General features: G+C 34.2%; 1 protein-coding gene across 2 annotated transcripts in view; it reads left to right on the forward strand.

The window, feature by feature from the left end:
• The first annotated feature begins 4,407 nt into the window (after nt 1–4,407).
• The window catches only part of LOC106460008 (DDB1- and CUL4-associated factor 5-like), a 50,555-nt gene continuing 30,516 nt past the window's right edge, over nt 4,408–24,446 (forward strand). For both annotated transcript variants that reach the window (XM_022386599.1, XM_013919688.2), the window contains exons 1-3: nt 4,408–4,651; nt 8,744–8,887; nt 23,487–23,523. In XM_022386599.1, coding sequence (XP_022242307.1) covers nt 4,450–4,651; nt 8,744–8,887; nt 23,487–23,523 — 383 coding nt within the window. In that variant the 5' untranslated portion in view covers nt 4,408–4,449. The remainder of the gene's footprint in view (nt 4,652–8,743; nt 8,888–23,486; nt 23,524–24,446) is intronic.

Below are 24,446 nucleotides of genomic sequence, written 5' to 3' on the forward strand. Positions count from 1 at the left end.
TTAGACTTCAAGCACAAGCTGAAAGGCAGGCTACTCAAAGACAGCAAGAAACTGTTGAACAGCACAAAGCCAGTGTTCAGTCAGAATCATCAAGGCAAGCTGGATATAGATAACAAGAAACTTATGAACAACGTCAAACCAGACTTCAAGCACAAAAATTAAGACAAATAACTTACAGAGAACAAGAAACAGAGGAGCAACATGGTGTACGTCTTCAGGCTCAAAGAACAAGACAAGCTTAAACACGATCTAATTTCATATAAAGATTTGTTTGATTAAATGCTTTTTTATTTCTCGCATCACAGCTTTAGTCTACTTACTGAATAATTTGCTCAAAAAATACTGATCTATACATTTCAAATCTAAATTTTCACCGTGCAACGCCGTGTAACTCAGCTAGTTATTTATATTTTGATATAAAAGCTGTGAGCATACATTTATAGCCTCATATAGTGAAATGTTAGTATCAAAACAAAGACAGTAGACCTTATTATCAAAATTCAGATATTCTGTTTCTTAAGAAGAACAAAATTATCATTTCCAGTGTATTCGTTACCAGTAATGGACCCAGAAACATATGTCCTGGTGTTAGAGCGCTCGTCTCCCAATCAGCCGTGAGGGCATTATAATGTGTTGGTCAATCCCAATATTCGTTGGTAAAACAGAAGCCCAAGAGTTGGCGGGGGGATGGTATTGATTAGCTGCCTTCTCTCTAGTATATCACTGCTAAATTAGGGACGGCTAGTTCAAATTGCCCTCGTGTAGCTTAGTACGAAATTCAAAACAAATCAGACCTAGAAACATAACTAACAACTCGACAAGTTTGCGTTTTGTGTTTATATGTTTATATTAGACAAAGTTGGTCTATCCGGACGCGACCATTCTCATGCACCTTAAGAACCCCGTACATGATATCAGAGAGAGAATCTGATGATCCTATTTTATGATATTCATCTTTCAGTATGTTTCTACTGTATTTTAGTAAGTACTTTTGTAATTTACATCTTCATTTAGTTTCATTATTTAGAATGTCTATAACTTTATCAGTATAGACAGTTGTATTTAGAATGACTAGACTCTTTGCATTATCTAGTTTTGTTGTTACTATATTTTCATTTTACTTGTGTGTGTGTAGGGTCTAGTGATAAGCTTGCTGGACTGTCAATCTGTTGCCGTAAAATCACTCTCCGCACTTTGAGAGTTGTGGGTGCGTTGTAAGAGTGGTAGGCATACCTTCAATCCAAGTAGAGTATCCCCCAAATTGGCGGTTGGTGCTGTTGATTAGTTTCATTCCGTGAAGTATAATTAAATATTCAGAATTAGAGACGGCTAGCACACTTAAGTAGATGTATTCGAATATTTGAAAGAAACATTTAATTTAAATTTTTGTGTGGCGTGAAATTCCTCCTTACTTACGTATATGTGGGTTTACTTCCAAAAGTGAAATAAATATAAATGACTTGAATTATTATGCTGTGAAAGATTCATCGCTGCCCGATTAGATTTTTATTTCTTTATACAAGTGTTGAAACAACTGTTCGAAACTCAGTAAACAATCTTCAAATTTAAGTCTTTTTAATGGAATGGCAAATTTTAAGACACAAACCACGTCCCCAATTGCTTAGCGGTAAGCTGGAAGGCTTATAACGCGAGCAATCAGACTTTGATACCCGCGGCAGGCACAGCGCAGATAGCCCGTTGTGTAGCCTTGCACTTAAACAGAAATAAACAAAATATGCTACTTAAAACACAATTTACAGATTAAAAGTTACATCATCAGAATAATTAACAAAAATTCGCTATCTTTTATATCTTCTTAGCTGACTTAATTTTTCAACATGTTCTTTTTTCTGCATTTTAGAATACTCTTGTTGTTTTGTGTATGTATCTAGCTAAGTAAATGGATATGTAGTACCAGGTTGTACCACACGTTCTTCACTTCTTTTAGTTTAAAGTCAAGTTCGCTAGATTTATTTTCTTTTTCACTATAATTCCTAAATTTGGAACATAACATTCCTATGGCTAATTGGGACAAATGGATATTAAGCACATTATTCTCTGATTTTCTTAGAACAATAACAATGTGCATTTTAATCAGCACGCTGAGCTATTCTTGTCGGCGAATCGGGCAGTAGTTGTAGGTGGACTATCCTGTTATCTTCGCAGCCCGTTGGCCAACTAATCTATCAGGCACCAATCACTGTTTTACTGTGTCAGAAACTCACTGGTTTCTTGTCATATTTAAAACAGTGTTGGGAGATGAGAGAGCAGAATTTGTCCATGATTTACCAAGAATTTCCACAAAAGTTCAGCAGAATTTTCCTAGAATTTATACAGATTTTCACCTAGGAATTCATCTAGAAAATCACGCAGTTTTGTACAAGATTTACGTAGAATTTCCGTAGATTTAAATGGAATTGAGCTGACTTTCACTTGATTTTCACGCAGAGATTCTGAATTTTCACTTCTACATGAGAACTCTTAAAGTTCTCACTTTGGTTTTCCACTAACAGGTTGGCATGTTTTTATGTAGTTTTTGCTTTCCAAGAACTCTTCAGGTTAACTTTCAATTTCATTTGTGCAGACGCCATTTAGCTTTCACCTGTAATATAGTTAAGTATTTAAGTACATTATTTGTTTTATTTATCAGTGAGCCAATAGTGTATAGGTTGCTTCATATAGTGGAGTACAGGTTTTTGTTTATAGTGTGATTTATTATTCTTTTTATTAGTTAGTAAAGCTGAGATGAGCGTTAACTTATTGTGTGTTACATTTTAACTAGGGGACACTCTCTGTTTGTGATTCTTTAATTTTACTAGCCTAAGTTAGAGGGCAGAGCACATGCACTAACGCGAGCCTATTATTTAATAAATTCTTCGTCACTGTTACTAATCACGTGCATTTTGGTTTTAATACACACCTACGTACACGATCACTAAAACTCCGTTTTTTGTTTGTAAAGTATCAGATTGGTTCTTTGTGTTTGCTTGTTTGTTTGTAATTAAGCACAAAGCTACACAATGGACCATCTGTGCTCTGCCCACCACGGGTATCGAAACCCGGATTCTAGTGGTTCTTTGCGTAAATGTACGGGCCGTATCTCATCCGTGAACCTCCTCTTTCTGCAGGACCAGATTTTCTGCTTTACCGAAATCCTCAAGATACCACAGATATAATCTAGTTTATTAACTTACTTTTAATAAAGTATAAGTATATTCAAGTTGTTATTTAAGTGCTTTGCGAATTTTAATTTTTGTTTTATTTCAAATTTAATAACTGTTTTTTTTTCAATTGCAAATACTGCCTCGAATAATGTCATTGAGCCAAATAGACTTTTAGATTATCACATTTAAATGTTATATTATTCATTTTACATAGTTTCAAGCAGATCCACAACTAACTGAATTTTATAATACCTAAAAATATTTTTCAGTTTTTCTAAATAAAAAAGTTTGTTTTAAAACAAAGCTACATTGAGCTATCTACTGTGTTCACCGCGAGGAATAGAACCCCGGATTTTAACATTGTAAGTCCGTAAACTTACTAATAGCCCACAGGGGGACAAATAAAAAGAAGATAAATCAATTATATCTATTGGTAATTACAGCAGCAATAGATACAAATCTTGAGCTAGTGAACGCTACCCATCATTAACACTGACACTAATACTGTAGATAGTGGGGTTTGACTGTCCCTTTTATAACGCACCCATAGCTCTAAGGTGCGTGGTGCCCCCCCCCACATTTGTTGAACGCGAACCCCTGAATCTCAGCTCCACAGCACGGCATTTTAACCACTGGGCCGCATTTGGCCATTACAAACGACAAAAGAAGATAAAAAAGAGGTTCTGATATTAATAATAGTTAACAAAATTACAGTGATAGTGGTGCAGTAACGTGGTAGATATAGTTAACCTTAGCTAAACTTGAAATCATGTGCAGTATCCCTGTATTTTAATTCACATTGATTATCTGCGTTGATGTGGATTGTATTGCAAGTATAGGGGAAAGGCTATATTATTAGTCGCATGTACACGCGACCGTCATGAGCCAATTCTAAAATGACTGTCATGTATTAATTCCAGTACTAAAATGACTAAACGGAACGTTCATGATAGTTGTTAATGGCTATCAGTTTATATCTTTGAAATTATAGTTACTTTATATATTTTTGTGGTTCTATATAATGCAGCTAACAGTTCGAATGGTGTTCGTGCTTTTGTATTTCTGTGGCTGTAAAGCTTCAGTGTTTTATTTTGGAAAACATACATATTAATCAATTTTATTATATGTATATATATATGCACATAATCTTGTTTATCATGACCTTCAAGCTTCCGCTTTATGCCACTGAAGGCGTTGTGATCGTTAATTTGCTGACTTGTGTTCCAGAATAATGACTATGGGAGTGTGTAGGCTTGGGTTGTATGATATTTGAGTCTGACATAAGATGGCGAAGGATGAGTGTTTGTTCACTTATATAACCCAAAGACAGTATACTGGCAATGGTTCTTCTCTTTCAGCTATTCCTTTTCCAGCTCTTCGGCACCGTTTTAACCAAGCTAAAAATCTCTACAGAAAAGATCTCTTTGCTCATTATGGTTGTGTAAATGCAATTGAATTCTCTCACGATGGTGAATGGCTAGCGTCTGGTGAGTGACACTGACGTTAATCACTATTCTAATTTCTACGATTCAGTTGTATCGTAATAAAAGTTAATTAATATATGACAAGACTAGACATTACCCATAATTAATTTTAAAGCTCTTTAGTTTTTAAAGCTTTTACTTTTATAATTTTTTTTTGTGATTTAGATTTACCTAAAATAGCTAAATGCATCTAAATTTCTGACTCATGTAAAACTAAAACTTTGTAAAAGTGTAAATTGTAATTTGCAAAGCCAGGAACGTAAAAGGGTGTATTACTATTACAAGTATTATTATTAGGAACTAGCCACAAACTACACTGAACAATAAATTTATGAAAAAAGTTCCTGACAAATGAATGCAAGTGTATTATTTATATAAATTACTCAGGCTGCATAGTCTAAATATTAAGGTAGATAAGTATTAAAAATTTAAATTGTAGAAAGAATTCCCAGCTCCATTCTTGGTCTGTCTCTATACAAGGCTGTGGGTATGATACCAAGTTTACAAAACTGTAATCTGTTTACAGTTGTATTGGTACAGTAATGTGATAGGCAGTGTTCACTTGAATTTTAAGTTGAAAGGTTAAACTCGTGTTAACTTAAGGTAATTGTGCTCATTATTCTTTTATTGTAATTTACATTCATTATCTAGGTTGACATGAATTGTACTGTAAGAATAGATGAAAAGGTGGTATTATTAGTAGTATTTATACATAACCATCCTGTACTAATTTTAAAATGACTGCAATATATTAATCCCAGTGCCACAGTGACACAACTGGCACATAAGTTGTTACTGACTATAGTTTGCCTACACTATTACTGGGCCTGCAAACAGAAGTGCACTGTTTACCATTCAGGAGAAAGGCTCTTTTTTATAAGAAACTTCATTAAAAAAAAAAAACTTGTTGCAACATTTTAGTATTTTCATTTCAGCTTAACAAGCTCAGTCATTACTTTGAGTAAAAACTATAGGTATTTTTATTACTTTAGTAAGCCATGTGCAAAATACCTATAGGAAAATAATACGTATTGTGTGTGTGCATATGTAGCTTGAGTATGTTTACAAACAACATATAAAAAAAAACACATATCTAATACTTCAACGTTGAAGCTTCTACCCCACTTGAACTTAAGGCAAGCTATTTCTTAAACAGATCATAACAGTAACATAACTAGACTCTTTAAGTCATGTCTGAGTTTTTTATATTTTAAACTTGTGTTCTCTAGTCTTACTGCCTGTATAGGTTTTTATGAAAACATCTTCTGGATTTCTAAGACTCAAAATCTCTGATGTGTTAAAAGTAACTGATGAAATGGTTTTGAAATTAGAGATGCTTGTAGACTATGATATTTTTTTGGAAAAGATACATTTGTTTTAGTATTATTAAAGTTTACAGTAATTATTTTAGTTAAGGTTTGACTGATTATTCAGTTGCTAGGTTATACAAGCATTGGTGGCTATTTAGTATAAAATGCAGGATAGATTAGCTAGCTGACACTGTTTTTAAAATGTTATTTGTATCATATGAATAGGAAATTCAGAATGAACTTTGCATTGTGAATATAAAAATTTTATAAAGGTCTACATTAATATGTTTTTTAGAGTGCTAGTCACTATATAGTACTTTTAAATAGTACGGTAAAATGGAATAAGATTGCTTTATATACTGCTGTCAGTACAGATTAAATTTCTGTAGCATTCAAACAAGTATAACTTAAAGTGAAAGCATTTTCAGGAATGAAAGGAATGTCTGAAGAAACTACAAAAAATCCCAAATCTGTATACTTAGGCTTATATGTGAGTATTCACTTTCATAGTCAGCAGTGGATCTTTAGTCTATCAACTGGATAGCCAGGATCAGCTATGTATCCTATGGACTAAGATGCCATTGGCAGCTACTTTACTACTTTGTATTAGATATGATATTGAAATAAAGAATTAGCAGTAGCATTAGCAAAGTAAAAAGGTGAATGTGTTTATGTTAGTTTTTTCTTTTCATTGAGTGAAGTCTTGGAACTTTTCAGTAAAAATTCAGGGTCACTTGTATGTAGATAGGCATGCATATTTTCCACTTACTATCCACAGTGCCCCAGAGCTCAGTATAGAAAAGGAAAATAATGTGTTCTTCAGCATTTGTAACAATAAAAAAATATTTCAGTAGTTCTGAACAATTCTAGAATTGTTTTAAAAACATCAATGTTACATTTCAAGTTTTTATTTCTAATAGACTTCCAAGTAAGTACTAGCCTTTTATGAAGTGACCAAAATTATCATGTATTTGTTTTCCATGTGTTTCCTGTTTTTTTTTGTTTTTTTTGTATGGAAAGGTACAATTTCTTGAGATGTTATTAGTTTTCTTTTAATGACACTGGCCTATTCACCCATATGAAGATTATTATTGTTACTGTATGGTACAGTAAAAATACCATAGGGTGGAAATAATGTTGACAGTGTCTAAAGAATGTTTTCATTGTAAGGTAAAAATCACTTCATCCTGTCATTAATTGGTAGCTGTTGAGAATTGAATACATTAATAAATTATTTGAATTAACAATTAAGTGTGTGACTAGAAAAGTGATGTACATTGTAACTTCAGTACTGTTATTAGTAATTAACAGTATATATGTTATTTATTAGGGGATTTTAGAGCTAATTTATCTACAGTTTTTTATATATATTATTTTACTGTGTAATAGCTTAGTTTTAGCAAAACATAATTATTGAGTGGATAGATTGGTAAATTAGTGGTTAGGTTCATTAATTGACTAGAATAACAAATTGATTATTCTTTGTTTTGGGTTTTTTTCAAAACTTTTTTGAGCTTCCATTTGTTTAATGTGATAGATATTTTCAGGCACAGCAATTAAAGGTTAAGATGCTTTTTAATCCTAAACTGTAATACATAAAAATATATCGTATAAGCAACATAAAACCTGTAATAAGCTGAAAATATACTTAATATTGTTCTCTGGGTTTTTACCCTATAAATTTTCATAGGACTACTAAACCTACTGATTTTTTTGTTGATTAGAATTAACATTACTTAGTGACATTGGTTATAAACCTTACAAACACTAAATATAACGTTCTTAGGTTTTATTTTTCTCCTAGTTTTGATGTAGAATATTGTAAGTGTAATAACCAGATAATTTAAAACTTCAGGCATGATTATAAGTAGTTCATGCTTATGTATTATTTATAAGGGTACTGTTGGGAAGTCGAAAACAACTGTTGCAGTACATGGAACATATGTACTTTAAACATACTTTTATTGAGATACTTGCACTGATTTAATACAGACATTCCATTGAGAAGTATTCATTTTTTCACACAAAAATGTTGCTTATGGGCATGGAGAAGGCCTGAACAATGTTGACCAACCTCAAAAATACATGATCAGGACCCCATAGAAAAAATATTCATCATTATCTCATAACTCTTTCTCTGTTGGTGAGATGCAGACAACAGCTGTATTTGCCAAATGAGCAATTAATTTTATGGGATGTACTTACCAAATGTTTGGCCATCCCTAATAAACTAAGATAATTTTTTTAAAGGTAATATAGAAGGTACTTTGTCATTATTGTTGTTTATAGAATGTATTTTATCCCAAAATCACAAGTTTGAAAATATTCTAAAAAACCTCAAAAAATTGGGTGGTGACCAATTAAGAAAAGGAAAGGGTTAATTCAAAAAAAAAAAAAAGAGGTGTTCATATTTTTCTATATTGGGTCATACTTGTCAGTTTTGCAAGGTATGAAGAAAATCCAAGCATGCCATTTCCCCAATTGTGCTGTTCTTATGAAAAGTCACCCTTAAAACATTGCATTCATTAGTCAAAAGTTTGAATTTTTTATATTTGGTCAGCAGTATGTTAAGTGTTAGCTGTTATTGCATAATCTTTACAATATTTTGAGCAGAATGATATGGTTATTAAGTTATTTGTGTTTTATGTATTTTGTGACATCAGATGTTATTGTTAAGCAGCATAGCCTTTATTTAAATATAATATTTATTATATATTATGACATGTATGTGAATATACGTCTTTACATATAATTTACCATTTTATCTGGAAATATGATTTTCTAGGTGGAGATGATAAAAGAGTTCTACTCTGGAATGTAGAAAAAGTAATGGCAGGTGAAAGTAAGCCGCAAAGTATGAATGCGGAACATACCAGTAACATATTTTGTCTGGGGTTTGACTCTAAGCACTCCAAACTTTTTTCTGCAGGTAAGTCCACAGAGATGTACATAAGACAGTTGTAGATGTTGTATTGTTATATATACACACAGCTGTATGCAAACATTGTTTAGTGTGTTGTTTATGGAACTTTGCATCAAAAAATTACACCCATATATCTTTAAGCCAGTTATTTCTGCACTGAATCAACTGATAGATTGGCAGCATCATTAACTTTGTCAATATACTTGGAAGTCCATTATATTGAGTGTAATGAATAGTAAAGCCAAATAATGTAACCATCTTCCAAAAATGAAGATAATGAAGTAAGATTTCTGTGAATATATATAAATATATGCTGTGTTTACATACACTTACAAAGATTTTAATGTTTTTATACATTTTAATGAACGCTTTAAAATAATACTGTTATAATCATTTCTTTCCATAGTGGATTATTGGAGGCCTCATATAATTTGGTTGTTTAAAACCTAAAAGTAGAAAAAAAAGTACTTAAAAAAGATAGGGTACACCATTAATAAAGACAGGGAAATTAGCTGTATATTGTTTTTTTATGGCTGTTGTTTTGACTGTACTGAAACAAAAAAGTGTATTCTAAAACATATTTACCTCTTCTTACACTTGTAGCTATTACTCAATTGAAAGGGTTTTTTTCCTTTGCCCATCTAAGCATTGCTCTGCTTCTTTCTTGCTTGCTCCAGTCTTTTGTACCCCACTCAATTGCTCTTGGCAATTTGTATCTCACGATACTCTCCACCTACAACAATATGCCCTCTATCCTGGTACTGTATATAAGCACCTCATTCAAGTAATGTTATTACTTTTTCTCTACAAAGCTTCACTAATGGATTTTTCAGTAATACAGTTTTTGGAGGTACTGTGAATGTTATCCATGTTATCTAGTTGATTGTTGTAATAATAATTATAATTAAAAAAAATAAATTCTGATTGACAAGCCAATTTATGGTTTGAATTCCTGAATTATTATTTCTGGTGCATACGCAAATCAGGTCTCTCATATCCCACCTCTGATATCTAGCATCTCACAACAATTGGTAGGGGGGAGTCGCTCTCGGTTGAGACTGTCAGTGATCTTATTTGTAGTGAGATGGAGATATATATTTGGTTTTGTGGTGTTCCTCCAGGGAGCTCTAAGGCTGCAATTGAAGGTGATCTTCAACATTCTGGAGAGAATTTAGATTTGCTTTTTCCTGCATCTTCTTTTAGCCTGTTGGCTTTTCAGTCCCCCTGTGGGATAGTGATGAGTTTGTGGACTTGCAGTGCTGGGGTCTGGGGTTCTATATTTTGGGTAAGCTGCCTGTGACGTGTTTTCTTCTGTTGATTCATTGACAGCATGATGTTTTGGACCTCTCCCTGGTTGATTTTAAGCCTGCACCTTATTTGATGACTGAAATGTTTGGTAGCAAATTTTTAGTTTTTTCTCCATCCATAAATATTGTACTTCATGCTGGTTTGCTTCTCAGTTACATGATGGGTCAGTTGAGCATCTTTTGAGCCCTTCTTCTCTTCCTATTTACACGGATGGTTCGAAATCGGGTGACTCGGTAGGTTCTGTCATGGTTTGCTGTGGCTCGGTAGTTGCTTGAAGGATCCCCTCTACAGTTTCTGTGTTCACTGCCGAGTTGTATGCTATTTCTCTTGCCCTGGATCATGTAGAAGCTATGCAGTACAGTAATTGTACTATTTACACTGATTCTCTTAGCTCTCTACTGACCCTGGAATCACTTAACGTTAGTTCTCACCCAGTTCTCGTTGATATTCCACACCGATTGGCCCACTTTTCTCTATCTTCTATTTCCAACCAGTTTTTCTGGATCCCTGGCCATGTTGGTATTCACGGGAACGAGCATGCTGACACCGCAGCTAAATCCGTCTGCTCTGGTGCCATCATGGCCATGCCTGTCCCATACATGGACTGCGGTCCTGTCTTTAAGGCACGGCTTCGTGCCAGTTGGCAGTCGACTTGGGGTGAGCAATGTCATAACAAGCTTTTCCAGATCAAGCCTACTGTTGGTCTTTGGCCATCTTGCTTCCGTAAGGATCGGAAGGAGGAAGTAGCCCTGGCAAGGCTACTCGTTGGTCACAGTTTTTTAACCCATCATTTTCTTTTATCAGGTATTGACTCACCAATGTGTAGCCATTGTGACACTCTAGTCACAATAGCCCACATTTTACTGTCGTGCTGTCGTTACGATCGTGAGCGGTGGCATTATTTTAAACACATTTTTTCTAAAAGTTTACCCCTGACGCTGGACAGTGTCATTGGTAATGGTGACACTGTCTGATTAGATTGTATTTTTAATTTTCTATGCACTATAGGTCTTTTTAATTGTATATAAATCTTTTATCGACATATATTGGTTTTAACTCACTGTATTTTTACACTTTAATTTATTTAGGGTTGAGACAACTATTCTTGCCCCAATTCAATATGTCATCAGTCTGGGTATTTTTTATTTTTCATCTCGTCTCAGTCTGGCTTAGCTGACTCCCATCCGGCTCAATGTTATGGAATAGGAAGCCTGACTCTTACCTGTCCTTCTACCACTGCACAGATGGTTCTCTTCTGGGAATGTGGGCATCACTCGAAACTCTCATACTTTTGGGACAAGAGCACAATAGATCCTTTTAATGGTCTTTATGTGACCAAGGGATCATAAACATCGATTCACTAGCTTCCTTAGTTTCTGTAGTCTGGATCATTTTTTGATCTCGAGGGGTTGTTAAGTTGGGATCGTTCTAAGATATGGATTCCTCTACCACCTCATCCAGAGTTTGATCTCTTCATGAATGCTTGACTCCAGGGATGGGGGGTGCATATACCAACTAGTCAGGAATTCCAGGGTCTATGCATGGATGAAGAGGCTTTCCACACAATGTTTTAGTCCTCCTCACTCTTCAAAAGGCAATGCTTCATGGTCTGGGCTTATTAAGGGGAAAACTGGTAGGCTTCACTCTGACAATTCCATTGTGTTGTCTTGTATTTCTTATCGAGGAGGCACTTGGTCTAAGGCTCTATGTTTTTGAATCTTGGACCACCTTCTTTTGGGACCATTCCTATAATATCACCCTACTAGTTTGCCATGTTTCACGGGTGATGCCTGTGGTAGCAGGTCAATTGTCTTAATCCAAAGATATTCTCCTGACAGAATAGATGCAGCATTGCAAGGTTCTGTTGGATTGGCTCTCATTTTGCAATTTTGATTGGTGGGTTGGCCTCTTATTGGATCACCCAGTTACTGGCAATTTTGTCTCCAATACATCACCTTTGGGCTTTGACAATGGATGCATTTTGTCAGGACAGGATGGGATCACAATTCTATGCCTTCTCTCTAATTTGTATGTTACCCAGGGTACTAAATATGATTTGTTCCAACACATTGTCGGATCCTGTTGATAGCACCAGATTGGCAGTTACACCCTGGTTTCTGCTTCTGCGGTATCTTACGGAAGTGTCCACCTTTTCCACGTCTTCTTAGGCCATATCTGTGGAGACGGCCATGATCTGACATGGTACACCCGGCTGTCCAGAAGCTAATGCTTCAGGCATAGAGGTTATGCAGTCTTTCCCACAGCATTGGGGTTCAATTTATATGGTTGCCATGTATCTGTCTCAGTTTTTGCTTAATCTCAAGACTATCATCGGAAATGACACTCATATTGGCAATGGTGTAATGAGAGGAGGTTGAACCCATTTCAATTAGAAATGCCAGCCATAACTCATGTTTTGACCTGTTTCTTTGGCAGGGGTTTTCGCATTTTCCACAACCACCCTATATAAGGCAGCCTTATTGACTACCGTTTTATTTTCACAACTAAATATTCTTAGACTCCCCAGTACTCTCTGGATTCCTCAAGTCACTTTGGTTATTTGGTCCCAAATGACCACTCCAGTTATCTAACAGGTATATTAAGGTTGCATTACAATCACTTTCTTAACACCTATTTGTGACCTGATTCTTAAATGCTACGTACCCACTTTACCTGAAGATTTATTTTTCGTGGCTGCTGACCTACAGACATCACTGGTCAGAATGACTTGTGCTGTTTGTCCACAGACCACTTTCTCATTTTTTCTATGTCCTCAGACCGGTTCTTCTTACGCAAGACACTGTCAGACAGGGAAGGGAATAAATCCTTTTCACCGATTCATCTTATCACTATTTCTCAGTTCTATGTCTGATCATATTTCAATCATGGTCATGTTCACTGAGGTTCTTGAAGGTTTTTTTGCTTGCATTAATGCCTTTAGTGAGGCTAGACACTGACTTTTATTTCTGGGCTCTCTTTGAAGGCAAGATATTTTCTGCAAGTCATGTTTAGTCAGATTTGTCACATTTCTATGTCCTTAGCAGCCAAGTTGAATTGCCTGCTGGAAGACAGTGTGCAGACTGGTATGTGGACCTCTTCCAATACTTTTATCTCACATTATTTGCATAATTTGGCAGTATCTTTTTCTGAGGGTTTTGGCCTACCCCCTGTAGCTATCTTGATCATTTCTGCTACATTATACAGAGAATTGAGTATTTTCATTGCTACCTTTCAGGGTCCCTTTACTCGTTTTCACAGGATCCCACTCTGTGGTGAGTGTTGCCCAGACAGATGTGGTTTTATCAATCCAATTCTGCACAAGCAACCACTAATTCAATATACTTTATACAGGTTGAAAAAGGCTCTGTAGAAATGAGGTGTTTCATAAGATCACCTAGAAGCTGACCAAGTGATATTACTGTACTATGCTGGACCACCATTCATGGACTATCATAAGTAAAACGTAAGGGGATCCTGCTCGCCCCTGCCAATCATTGGATTGAATAAATCTGGGTCGGTTTGCTTTTAGACATTTAGGGAACTTGGTTCTCCTATTGCATTGTTTCCAGAGTACTGTTCCTCAGGATTCTACTAGTGGAGCTAGGGAGCCCTTATCACAACTGGTTTACAGTCACTGGGGTGGTGGACAGAGGCTTTTCCTCCAGAGTGTTCGAGTGAATTTCTCCACTCTTGGAGAAGAGAACAAAGTTGGGGGCTCTCCTACCCTGGTCACTGGATGTTTTTTCCCAGATGTTAGTAGGAGTGACACCAGCCTACACATAATACCAGTTCAGATTTGATGCTCAGCTATCTGGTTGGGTTGAGCATGGCCCTTCTTTTTGATCAGTATTGGTTCAGTACATTATTCATGGAAGAGGGTCCACTGTGTATTTTTGTAATTCCGAATGCAGAGTGGTCCCATCTGAAGTCCTTGGTGGAGCACAGTTGTTCCACGTCCTCTCCATTAATTCCAAGTGGAATTTATCTTGCCCACACAGTTGGGGAGTGAGGATGATTGTTCAAAATTCCAGACTGATTGAGTTCTGTTTCGTCAGGTTGAGTTACGCATACATGATCCAGTCATTCCGAGCCTGGGGTGTTGCCTTTCGGACTTCTTTGAGTTAAGAAGAAGGTTTGTCAACTTCATTGTTGCTTACTTTCTAGTCGTGATTCAGGTGGCTGGGAATGCATCACTCTATGGCTAAAGGTTGGGATCCACTCTTAAGTATATCTATATATAATTTGCAGTCCAATTGTTCTAGCCACCAATGTGGGATATAGGGACCATGGCCCTTTAATTCCAACCCCGAGTAGTGGAATCTCAGCTATGTAGTTGGGTCCTGGCCTATAGTGATGATAGATCATGTAAAATTTCATCCACAGTACATGAATTAAGTTCCAGGTGAAGAGCATACCTGTTCTGCATATAGTGCAGTTCCCCCACTAGGGTGCAATCTTCTATTGACACACCCATGATCTGTGCAGACACTTTCTGTATGGATAATACCCTCACTGACCCCACCAACGTATCAATGTGGGATTCTAGCTGTAGTCTTTCCCTTCCTCTTCACTAAGATCTAATTTTAGAGACTTGGATTGAGTCACTCTCGAAAAAGTGATAACATTATCTGAATGAAGTGCTTATATACAGTACCAGGATAGAGGGCACATTGATGTAGGTGGAGATAAATGTCACCAAGGGCAATTGAGTAGAGTATAAAAGATTGGAGCAAGCAAGAAAAAATAAGACCAATGATTAGATGGGCAGTCGAGTAATAGCTATAAGTGTGAGTTGAGATAGGTATTATTCCAAATACTTTTTCAATTTAAGAAAATATTAACCTTCTTACAGCTTTTATATAATAGTTTTCTTCTGCTTATTGACCAATGAGCTGAAAAATTGTTCCTTCATGGGTAGGAGAAATAGTAAGGAACATGATCCAATCTTAACTAAGTGCAGAAATAAAGAAAAGGTACTGAGAACTTGTCTTTCATTAAGCAGTGATGAAAAATTGTAGGAGTTCCAAGTTTCTTTACATTTTATAGTTTTAAATCATAGAAATTCAAAATGGAATCTAAGAAACTTCTTGCAGTGTTGTTAAATTAATGATTTTCTTAGATAAGAAAATACAGAATTTATGAACAGTTCAAATAATTTTGGAGCCTCACCACATCATTACAGTCCTTGTAACCACCTATGGTTATGATCTGTCGGATAACCAGGCATCTTGACAAGAGATCTGTAGCATTGTTTCCATTACAAAAGCCTCTGTCATAAGGCTGTCATGTCCGTAGAACACCACTCCTACATGTAGGCTTTCTGTGATACGTCTCAAATATGAAGATAGCAGTATCCCAGCACCCATTTTAAGTCTTGTAGCACAGAAATGCATAAGTGCTGCATCGAAGAACTTAACCACTATGTTGTGTTGTAAAATTGTATGAATATCCACTTCGTTTTCCAACTGCTTGAGGTATGTGATGGTTGAACATGTACATCACGGAAGCAACTTGTGTATTTGTGAATTGTGTTGTTTTTCAAAGGAAGATTATGTTGCATGATGGCCTTTGCCACTGACCTTTGTATTTAGTGGATTCTCATCTGTTGCAAGATACCATGCTTTACGTATGACATCTAGAGAACATATTGCTGTAGGTCTCTTTCTGGATGATCCTAATTTGACCCACATTCCTTTGCTTTCCAATAAATATAACAAGAGATATCTCCATCTTGAAAATTCTAAATCCCGAACCTGAACGCTTCTTTATGATCTGACTGTACAAAAAAGGGCTCTAGCATACCTTGCCCAAAAGCAATCAGTATTTGGTGGTATCCTGCTACAAAACACCAAGCAATGTTGAAAGGTAGTTATACCAGATGTGCTTATTACATGACTTGCTGATTTGCAATTTCAAAATTGTTTTATATAGCATATTGAACACTGTATAGTATTTTAAACTAACAGTTGGGCAAATAATTCTTACATGTATTGTGAAATTTCTACTTGAACAGTATAGCAGTGAACAATTTTAAAAAAGAAACAAGTGTCTGAGCTTATTGATTTATTGAAAATTTTGAAGTTTTGATGAAGTAGTGCAATGTAAATTGAAAATATTGTAAAAACAGGACACTAAAATCTAGTTTTCTTTGTTCGCTTAAGATAATTTGAGTATTTTTACCTATTTCACACATCTGTGAAGTATATGTATATCCATTTAACAGGCTTTGATCTTAACTTTTGAAGACACAAGCAAATGGTTGCTAATTAAGCCTTTCTTTACTAGCAGATTTGGAACTGCTACCAACAACATTGTTATTATTATTCTGTAAAATTAACTGTAATTGTATCATAATTATTTATTTCATGTATTAGATGTTAATAAATATGCATATATTCTATTATTCAAACATAAATCTTGTGTATAATGTTTTCTTTTCAAATATAAAAACTCATCTTAATATTTTCAACTAACTGATGAAATTTAAGAGATGCTCATTTGGGTGGAAACTGGTGTATACCTCCATTGAGCAACTAAATTGCCACAGTTTCTCTCCCCATGCTTTCAACTAAGCTGCACAGTAGAGGCCAGATGGTGTAAGGCTAGCCTGCTGGTGCAGTGCTCTTGGCAACCAATCAAATGAATTGAAGCTGCAGTCTTGCTAGCCCCATTTCCTGATACTTAGCCTGGGTATTGCAAAACTTTACCAGCATGACATCAAGTAAAATAGTCTTGTTAATCACAATCATGGTAACCAGTTGTACTCAGAACTTTGCAATATAAATGACTGGAGTGTGTTTATCATGGGTGTTTTGATACTTGACTGTAAGAGACTGCAAATCTTCTTTCTGAAATATGGATTAGCAATTTTTTTATAGTATCTTCTAAATTTTACTAGGAAAACTTCAACACTAATGAGTTTGGCATCAAAATGTAGTTTATAATTCAAAATTTTAAATTATCTAACTTTCATTTCTTAATTAAAAAAAAGGAAATATTTAAATAAGTTCTCAGTCATTACTTCTCTGTTCCATGTTAAGTTTCTGTGCTCTGAATTACCAATTTTAGGTTTTCTTTCTATCCTGATATGATTTTTTGAGTGTCCCACTAATTAAAAACATGTACTATAGATATTGTCAAACCAGAATATAAGTTTAGAACCTCCAATCTTGCTTTATTGAGATATAAACAAAAGTGTTAAGCCCACATGACATACTCCTCCCATGTCATTCTGTCTTAAAAGAAATGTGTATAATTCTCTCAGAAGTTACTTTTTGAATTATTTATAACAAATAGAAAATGCAGCCTTTTCTTTACAAGATTTCTTGTACAACTAATTCCTTTTGCCAATCATAAGTAGACATTTTGCTTCAGTTTCATTGTTTGTGATAATGTTTTTGTGTTTCGAGCAGCTAAAAGAATTCTTTTAACCTGTTTGTAGCTTAGTTAGAAAAGTTAAATTATAGTAGTTTTAGGACAATCTCTTCTAGTGCCTGATATGTTTTTGTGTTCTAAAATATTTGAAAAGACAATAATTTTGTTGAAAACCAACACAGTATGAAAAGATTGGTGCTAAGGAATAAGTATGCTCTGTAACAGTCTTTCAAGTGTTGTTCAAATTTGGGCGAAAACACTATAATATCATCAATATAAGCATTGGAACATTCAGTTGCTCCTGCTAAAGCCTTATCCATAAGTCTTTGGAAGGTGGCAGGTGCATTTTTCAAGACCAAAAGGCATCACTTTAAATTGATAAAGTTCATTATCAGTTATGAAGTTACTTATGTCGATTCTTCATCTTAACAGGTATTTGCTAATATCCACTGGATAAGTCTAACGTACTGATACAGGTTGCTCCTGACCAAGCATTCAAAATATTGCTTATGAAGCAATGGATAGCAGTCAGATTCTGAGACTTGATTTAACTTCCTGTAGTCCACACAAAACCTAAAATCATTTTAGTCTTCTACTTGACAATAATTACTGGAAAAGCTCAAGAAGAAATGGAAGGTCCAACTAACCCATCACGAAGCATTTCATCCACTTGATCATGTAGCACTTGTAATTTAGTATGAGAATAACGATAATGTTTACTAAACACTGGCTTGTCATTAGTGGTTACAATAGTATATTCAGACAAGTCTGTGAGGCCAGGTTTATTGTTAAAAATATCAGCATATATCAACACATGTTGCTTTTATTGTACACGGTCTTTACTCTATAAATGTGAACATTGTACTTTTTCAGTCAGTATCTTTTCAGTCTCAGAGTCATGTCTAACAGATGGCACATTTAATTCAAGAACATTTGTGAAGAAGTTAAGAGTTGCTTCATTTTGCTGAATGAAGTTTAATCCAATAAGATAAGATACAGCCAAATCTTTGATGACATGAAAACATTGGCCCACAGTGCTATTTGTTACTAATAGTTTTGCTTCAAAATATCCTAACAGTTGACAGTTCATCCTTCCATCTGCAAGATATTAGTTATCTTTATTCCAAGATTTTAGTTCAAATGTTGGATTACTTCTTTTGATTTGTTGCCATATATTTTCATTTAGTACTGAATAATGTGACTCCAAATCTATATGACTTACTACTTTCACACCATTAATTTTTAGAGTTAGTTGTGGCAGATTTGTTTTAGTTGTTGTTAAATAGTTAGTGGAGGGTTTAACGTTCACAGGATTCAAACTTCCTTTTTTGATCCCTTCTCTAATTTCCCGACTGCTGACTGCAATAAGGGTTCAACAACAAAAAACAAATAAACACATGCCTGGCCAAGACTTGACACTAATTGTAATAAACAATATATCATAAATATCAATATTATTTCAAATAGTGGAATCAGGAAAAAGAACCAGAAGGAAAAACCTAATTACAGGAAACAGTATTCCAAAAATATCTTCCAATATTAATAACAGTATCGAGTGATAATCAGTAACTAACTGTGTCATACGTTATCTATCTCGTGACTTTCTCTGTTAGTGAAACTTCAGGCAGGGTATTTATTCACCGAGTAGGTCATGAGAGTAAACCTCATGTGTTTTTAAGTTTACATAATCTTCTGCTACATTAATATAAGTAGTATCTGTACGTCACTGTTAGGGAAGCTGGTGTCAGTTTCACCATGCATATATATTTACTCAAAATATAAATGATTAGCTAGAAGGTAAGTTAGTGTTTTAATGCAACTAACAATTCATAGATAAACTAAAGAATAAAAGGAAATAATAAATTAATGATATACACAACCATAATAATAATAATAATAAATAGAATTTGCTATCTTTTGAGTGTAAATTACTGAAATAGGCTTCAACTGTAATGGATTGCAAAGTTTCTTCTTATATACATATATTTTTATATTGATTGTTATGTATTTTTTAACAAAAGTAACAAATATATAAATTAAACACTTATTAGGTTAAATAACAAAAAGTACATAAAAACTCAAATAAAACATTTCATGAGAGAGACTATCTGTTAGGATAAATAAATGTAATTGTTTGTTACAATCTGCAGTAATTCTTGGCGAAAAAAGTTATCATTGATTTTATTTCATATTTTTCAATATTTCACTAAAGTTAGTGCTAGGGTATAGAAAATAAGAGATAAAATATAATATTCTACCAAAAAAAACGTATGATATTCATTTAAAAGTTTCTAGCAGTTATGTAAATGAAATAAGAAACTTAAAGATTAAAAGAAGTATTTTTATTCTTAGCAAGAAAATTACTTTTCACTCGGACTGACTCAGTAAAGGCTTTGAAAGTTCACAGATAAATTTTTAGTAAAAATACTTTATTAAAAAATATGATTTTTTGTGTACAACAGGCTTGTAATGTTTACTTACAGCATGCTAAATTTTATCATGAAACTTATTACATTCAGGGTTATAGTATGTATAGCTTCATGGTTACGTGCTAGTTACAAGGTAAGTCAAAATGAATGAGCCTGTATAAAGAGAGTTAAGTGCTTTGACACATATACGTGTGTGCTGTAAAAGGAAATTCTGAGGATTGAACTGAATTAAACTACCTTTTGTCAAACAGCATGAGAAAATAATATTTATATCTGTGAATGCTTCTGAATTCCAAACTTTCACAGAAGAAGAAATGAAAATAATGTCTCTGATCTTTACTTCCTTCTCAATGCTGTACACTGAAAAAATGACTGTAACAGCCAAAACTGGCTTTCCTGAGCAGACTTTGTTCTATACAGGAAATAAAGCCACAGTAAACAACAAAGTTTGGGCTCTATTCTGTAACCAGAAATAAAATTCTACTTCATTTTAGAAGCATTTTGTCTTCATTATTCATTCTCTTGGAATTAGAGAACACTTTGAATACAAACCTATTAATTTTTGTTACCAGTAGATTTAAACACAATGGAGAACATTGAGAATGCTAACTGCCTTTATTGGCTGACTCAAAAAGTCAAATCATTCACTATGCCATATTGCTGTTTATTGGACAAATACTACTAACTGAAAATTAATGTAAAGAATTCAGCAAATCAGAAATTTTCAAGAGGATAAAACAATATACAAGTACTGTCATTCTCTACTTCATTCCATTGAATTGTCACAGTTAGTTCCTGCTCTAGTCATGGAACACAGGAACAATATTCCATGTCACTCTCTCTCACTGTCTTTCCATTTTCACCACATTATATGATGAATTTCTATGTATGGGCTTATTCTTTCCAGATCCACTACATACTGCACTGATGTTCTAGATTTACCAGCTCTCACTGTGCACCATTTTACTAAATCTAAATAGAGTGGATTAAACAAAATATCTGAAAGATGCTTTCTAATCTCAGAAAGTAATGGTCACAAATCTCTTCCAGCTTTTAGATGTTTTTGAACCCCTAGTTATCTCAAATCATGTAGACTGTTGATGTTCTAGGCATTATATATATACTAACTTTGAACTTGTGAATTTTAATAACGGATTAGAATGCCTATAAATGATACACATACATGTTTCTGCCACAAACATTTCAATATATATGCTAATATGAATATCAAATATACACAAAGGTAGAAATTATTTTGTTTTGTTTTTTACTAGATGGCTCAGAAAGTAAGAGTCGCATTTCATTTTTGGCCACTTCTTCTTGGTGAATTCTCTCCTACTTCATTAATTTTTTTTGATCTGCTCAAGATTGACTAATTTTACCAACAATACCTGATAGACCAGGGTGTTGTTTAGCCATCTCAGCATGTAGATGGATAGTAAAACTTAAACTGACCATCTTGTGCAGGGAGAGCTCAGCATTCAACAGTGGCCTCCTCCAAGCTAATTAAACTCCCCTATTCTCATTTTTGCATCAATTTGCTCTCCTTCTCTCTATACAAGCTCTTTTTCAGAATTCAGAGGCAGGCGTATCTTGGATTCTTTCTTATTAAGAACACAAGAATGAAGATAAATGTAACTCGAAAGGGATTAAAATACAAATCGGCTACCACTACTGCAGTAACTAGATCCTGGTCACTGACACAAAATTTGTTCATTCGAGGTAATCTGTGGAAATTCAAGACTGTTTAGAGGATGTAAGCTGTAGAAATAATGTGCAGCAGTTTGTGGCAGGTGAAATAAATTGTATTCAATGGTATTGAAGTTAGTGTAAAAATAAAGCTTTGTTTATCAAAGCACAGAAATAAAAATTAGGGAATTCTCATTGGCTGCAGCTGTAATTACATCTCAGTTGAGTCAGAAGATGGAGTTGTGAGCTAAAAGTTTGTACTTGAAAAAAACTCTGGGCCACTCTATGAGCCACTATGCTGCAGCTAAAAAGAAAATAACAGAAGTGAATGTAAATCAATGAAATGGGTTTAACTGCAGCTCAAATAGAAATGAGATGGTATAGCCTGGACTTCCATGACAAGTTTTGACTCTGTTAAAATGGCAAAATGTTCTTTTCAAAGCTCAGTTTGAATATTTTCTGAAAGTGCCAAAACTTCATATCACAGAACACACTTTTCTTGCAGCTGACCAAGCAGTAAAGGGCACTTTGATACAGAATTACCTCTGTTCTATATGACAGCCCCATGGGATCCTCCAACCATGTGGCTAGGAAGGACACGTTGCAACTATCCCACAAAACAATAGATAAGTTTCTGGACTGGCAGACCACAAATGTAATACCTTAGGGTGAATTTATCTCATGATCTCTACCAGATTTAGTGTGTGTTCCAAAATCAGAACTTAAGAGAAATTTTTAATATATTGTAAATAAGAAATATATACTAGGAGAAAGTAAGATATAGTACAACTACACTATGTCTGATGTATCCAGCTGGTCTGAAGAGCCCTCATATGAAGCAAAAGGCCTTGTTGGCACTGTATATAATAGATACGGTGTAGTTGTTATTATACACTCTTACTTTCACTAATAAGCTCTTAAAACTTTATGAGCTTCTGACAAGTTACTAAAATAGCAAGTTTTACAGGTTCCTGGGTTAAGTTTTATGTGATTCGTTAGAGAGACTGACTGTTAAGCATGATTACACTGTAATAAATTGGTACTATCTGGGGTTAAAGGTAATTGATTAAACATGTTTGGCCTCAGTATGTGCTTAATACAACATAAAGCTTAAGAAGTACATATTATCATAAGCCATTCTTGAGTGAACAGTTGTAATGTTCTGTTGAACAAATTGTCTTAGGACAGCTGGTGGTTCATACTATGAGTACTGGTCTAGAACCATATAGGATCAGTGTTAATTTTGCATGCAGCTGTCATGGTGCTATTAGACATTGTTGAATTCAGACCACTGTTGAGGAAATTGATCAGTTAGTACATAATCTGATGTGTTTTGCATTATACATTCATATCTAGTCGTCTTTTTTTCCTCAGGTAATTATCAGAGTTTAGCAGCCACAGTAAGTGTATTCCATTTTTGGTAGATTCTGAAGGCAGCTGTCTCTAAATACCGTAGTTGGACAAAGGTATGGTATTTGATAATGAGGCTTTTGCTACAGACAAACCAACTACATATATTTTGACCCTTTGAAAGTCAGTTAGATCCTCGTTCTTGTTCGTAATCTTATTGACTAACTATGATATAATTAAATCTCCGTATTTATAGAGCTGAAATGAAAAAGATGTCTAAAAATGCATGTTTGTGGTCTTAATGAAATGGCCAGTTGACATTTATTGCTTACATGAGTATCTTCATTTGTCTTAATATTTCTTAATGGTGTTTTTTAATTTATATTTTCATCAAAGTAATATCATTTATTATTCATAATCTACTAAAATGTACCAAATTATTGTCATTTTTTCAGGAAATGATGAACAAGTCATTGTGCATGACCCTAACACGTAAGTCAAACCTTTATGATGTGTATGTATGACTTGCTCATCCATTTTGATGTGTATTTTAAATCTAAAATATTTGACATTGTCATCCGTATTTTGTATACTTGTGTACATTTCAGGTCTAAGTAGTTTGTATGAATTATTATAATTTGCACTTCTACATATAAACCTGTACAATACCAGAATATGAATATATTTTGTTAGTTAATATGAAGAGAAGATGAATATGCTTTGTATTGTAAATCAGATTCATGTTTTACATATTTTTAATGAGACAAACTTAGGATATTTTATTAGTTCATGCTTAGTGGAGAGTGTAATGGATTATGTAGTAGAAAAATTGGGTGCCATTTAAAAAACTCTATAATAATATTTCAACTACAGTTGGATAGAAAATTAAGCTATATTGTATACTTTTTCATCCAGAATGTAGTTTGTTACTGTTGGCAAACATTTTGAAATCATACCGTAAAGATTGCAATAAATAAATCTAGAAAGATTTATCATTTCAGATATGGTGAATATACTGCTTTTTATCAAAATTGAGGATGGATATTATAAAACACACTGATGCATGGTCTTGGGCAGTTATAAACAGTAAACATTTTATGTAATCATGTCTGAATGAAAATTAAGCAGAATATGAGAATTTTCCCATGTTCTATTCTATATGTATAAAATCAAAATGTAGAGACGTACTATCGACTCTAATAATTGTCATTTGCAAAAAAACAGATCCATTTTCAATAACTAACCATGGTATATTTATGCTGAACTATGAAAAGCATACTGTCTTTACTCTCCATGTATGAATTTGGTCATTTTGACCAATCTTGCAACTGCTATGTTACTACCAAGTAACCATGAAAATACATATAGTATAATTTTATATGTAATAAGTGTATCTTCACAAAACTTGGCAAGCT

Source organism: Limulus polyphemus, unplaced genomic scaffold (assembly GCF_000517525.1).
Source record: "Limulus polyphemus unplaced genomic scaffold, Limulus_polyphemus-2.1.2 Scaffold692, whole genome shotgun sequence".
In the NCBI taxonomy this organism is placed as follows: domain Eukaryota; kingdom Metazoa; phylum Arthropoda; class Merostomata; order Xiphosura; family Limulidae; genus Limulus; species Limulus polyphemus.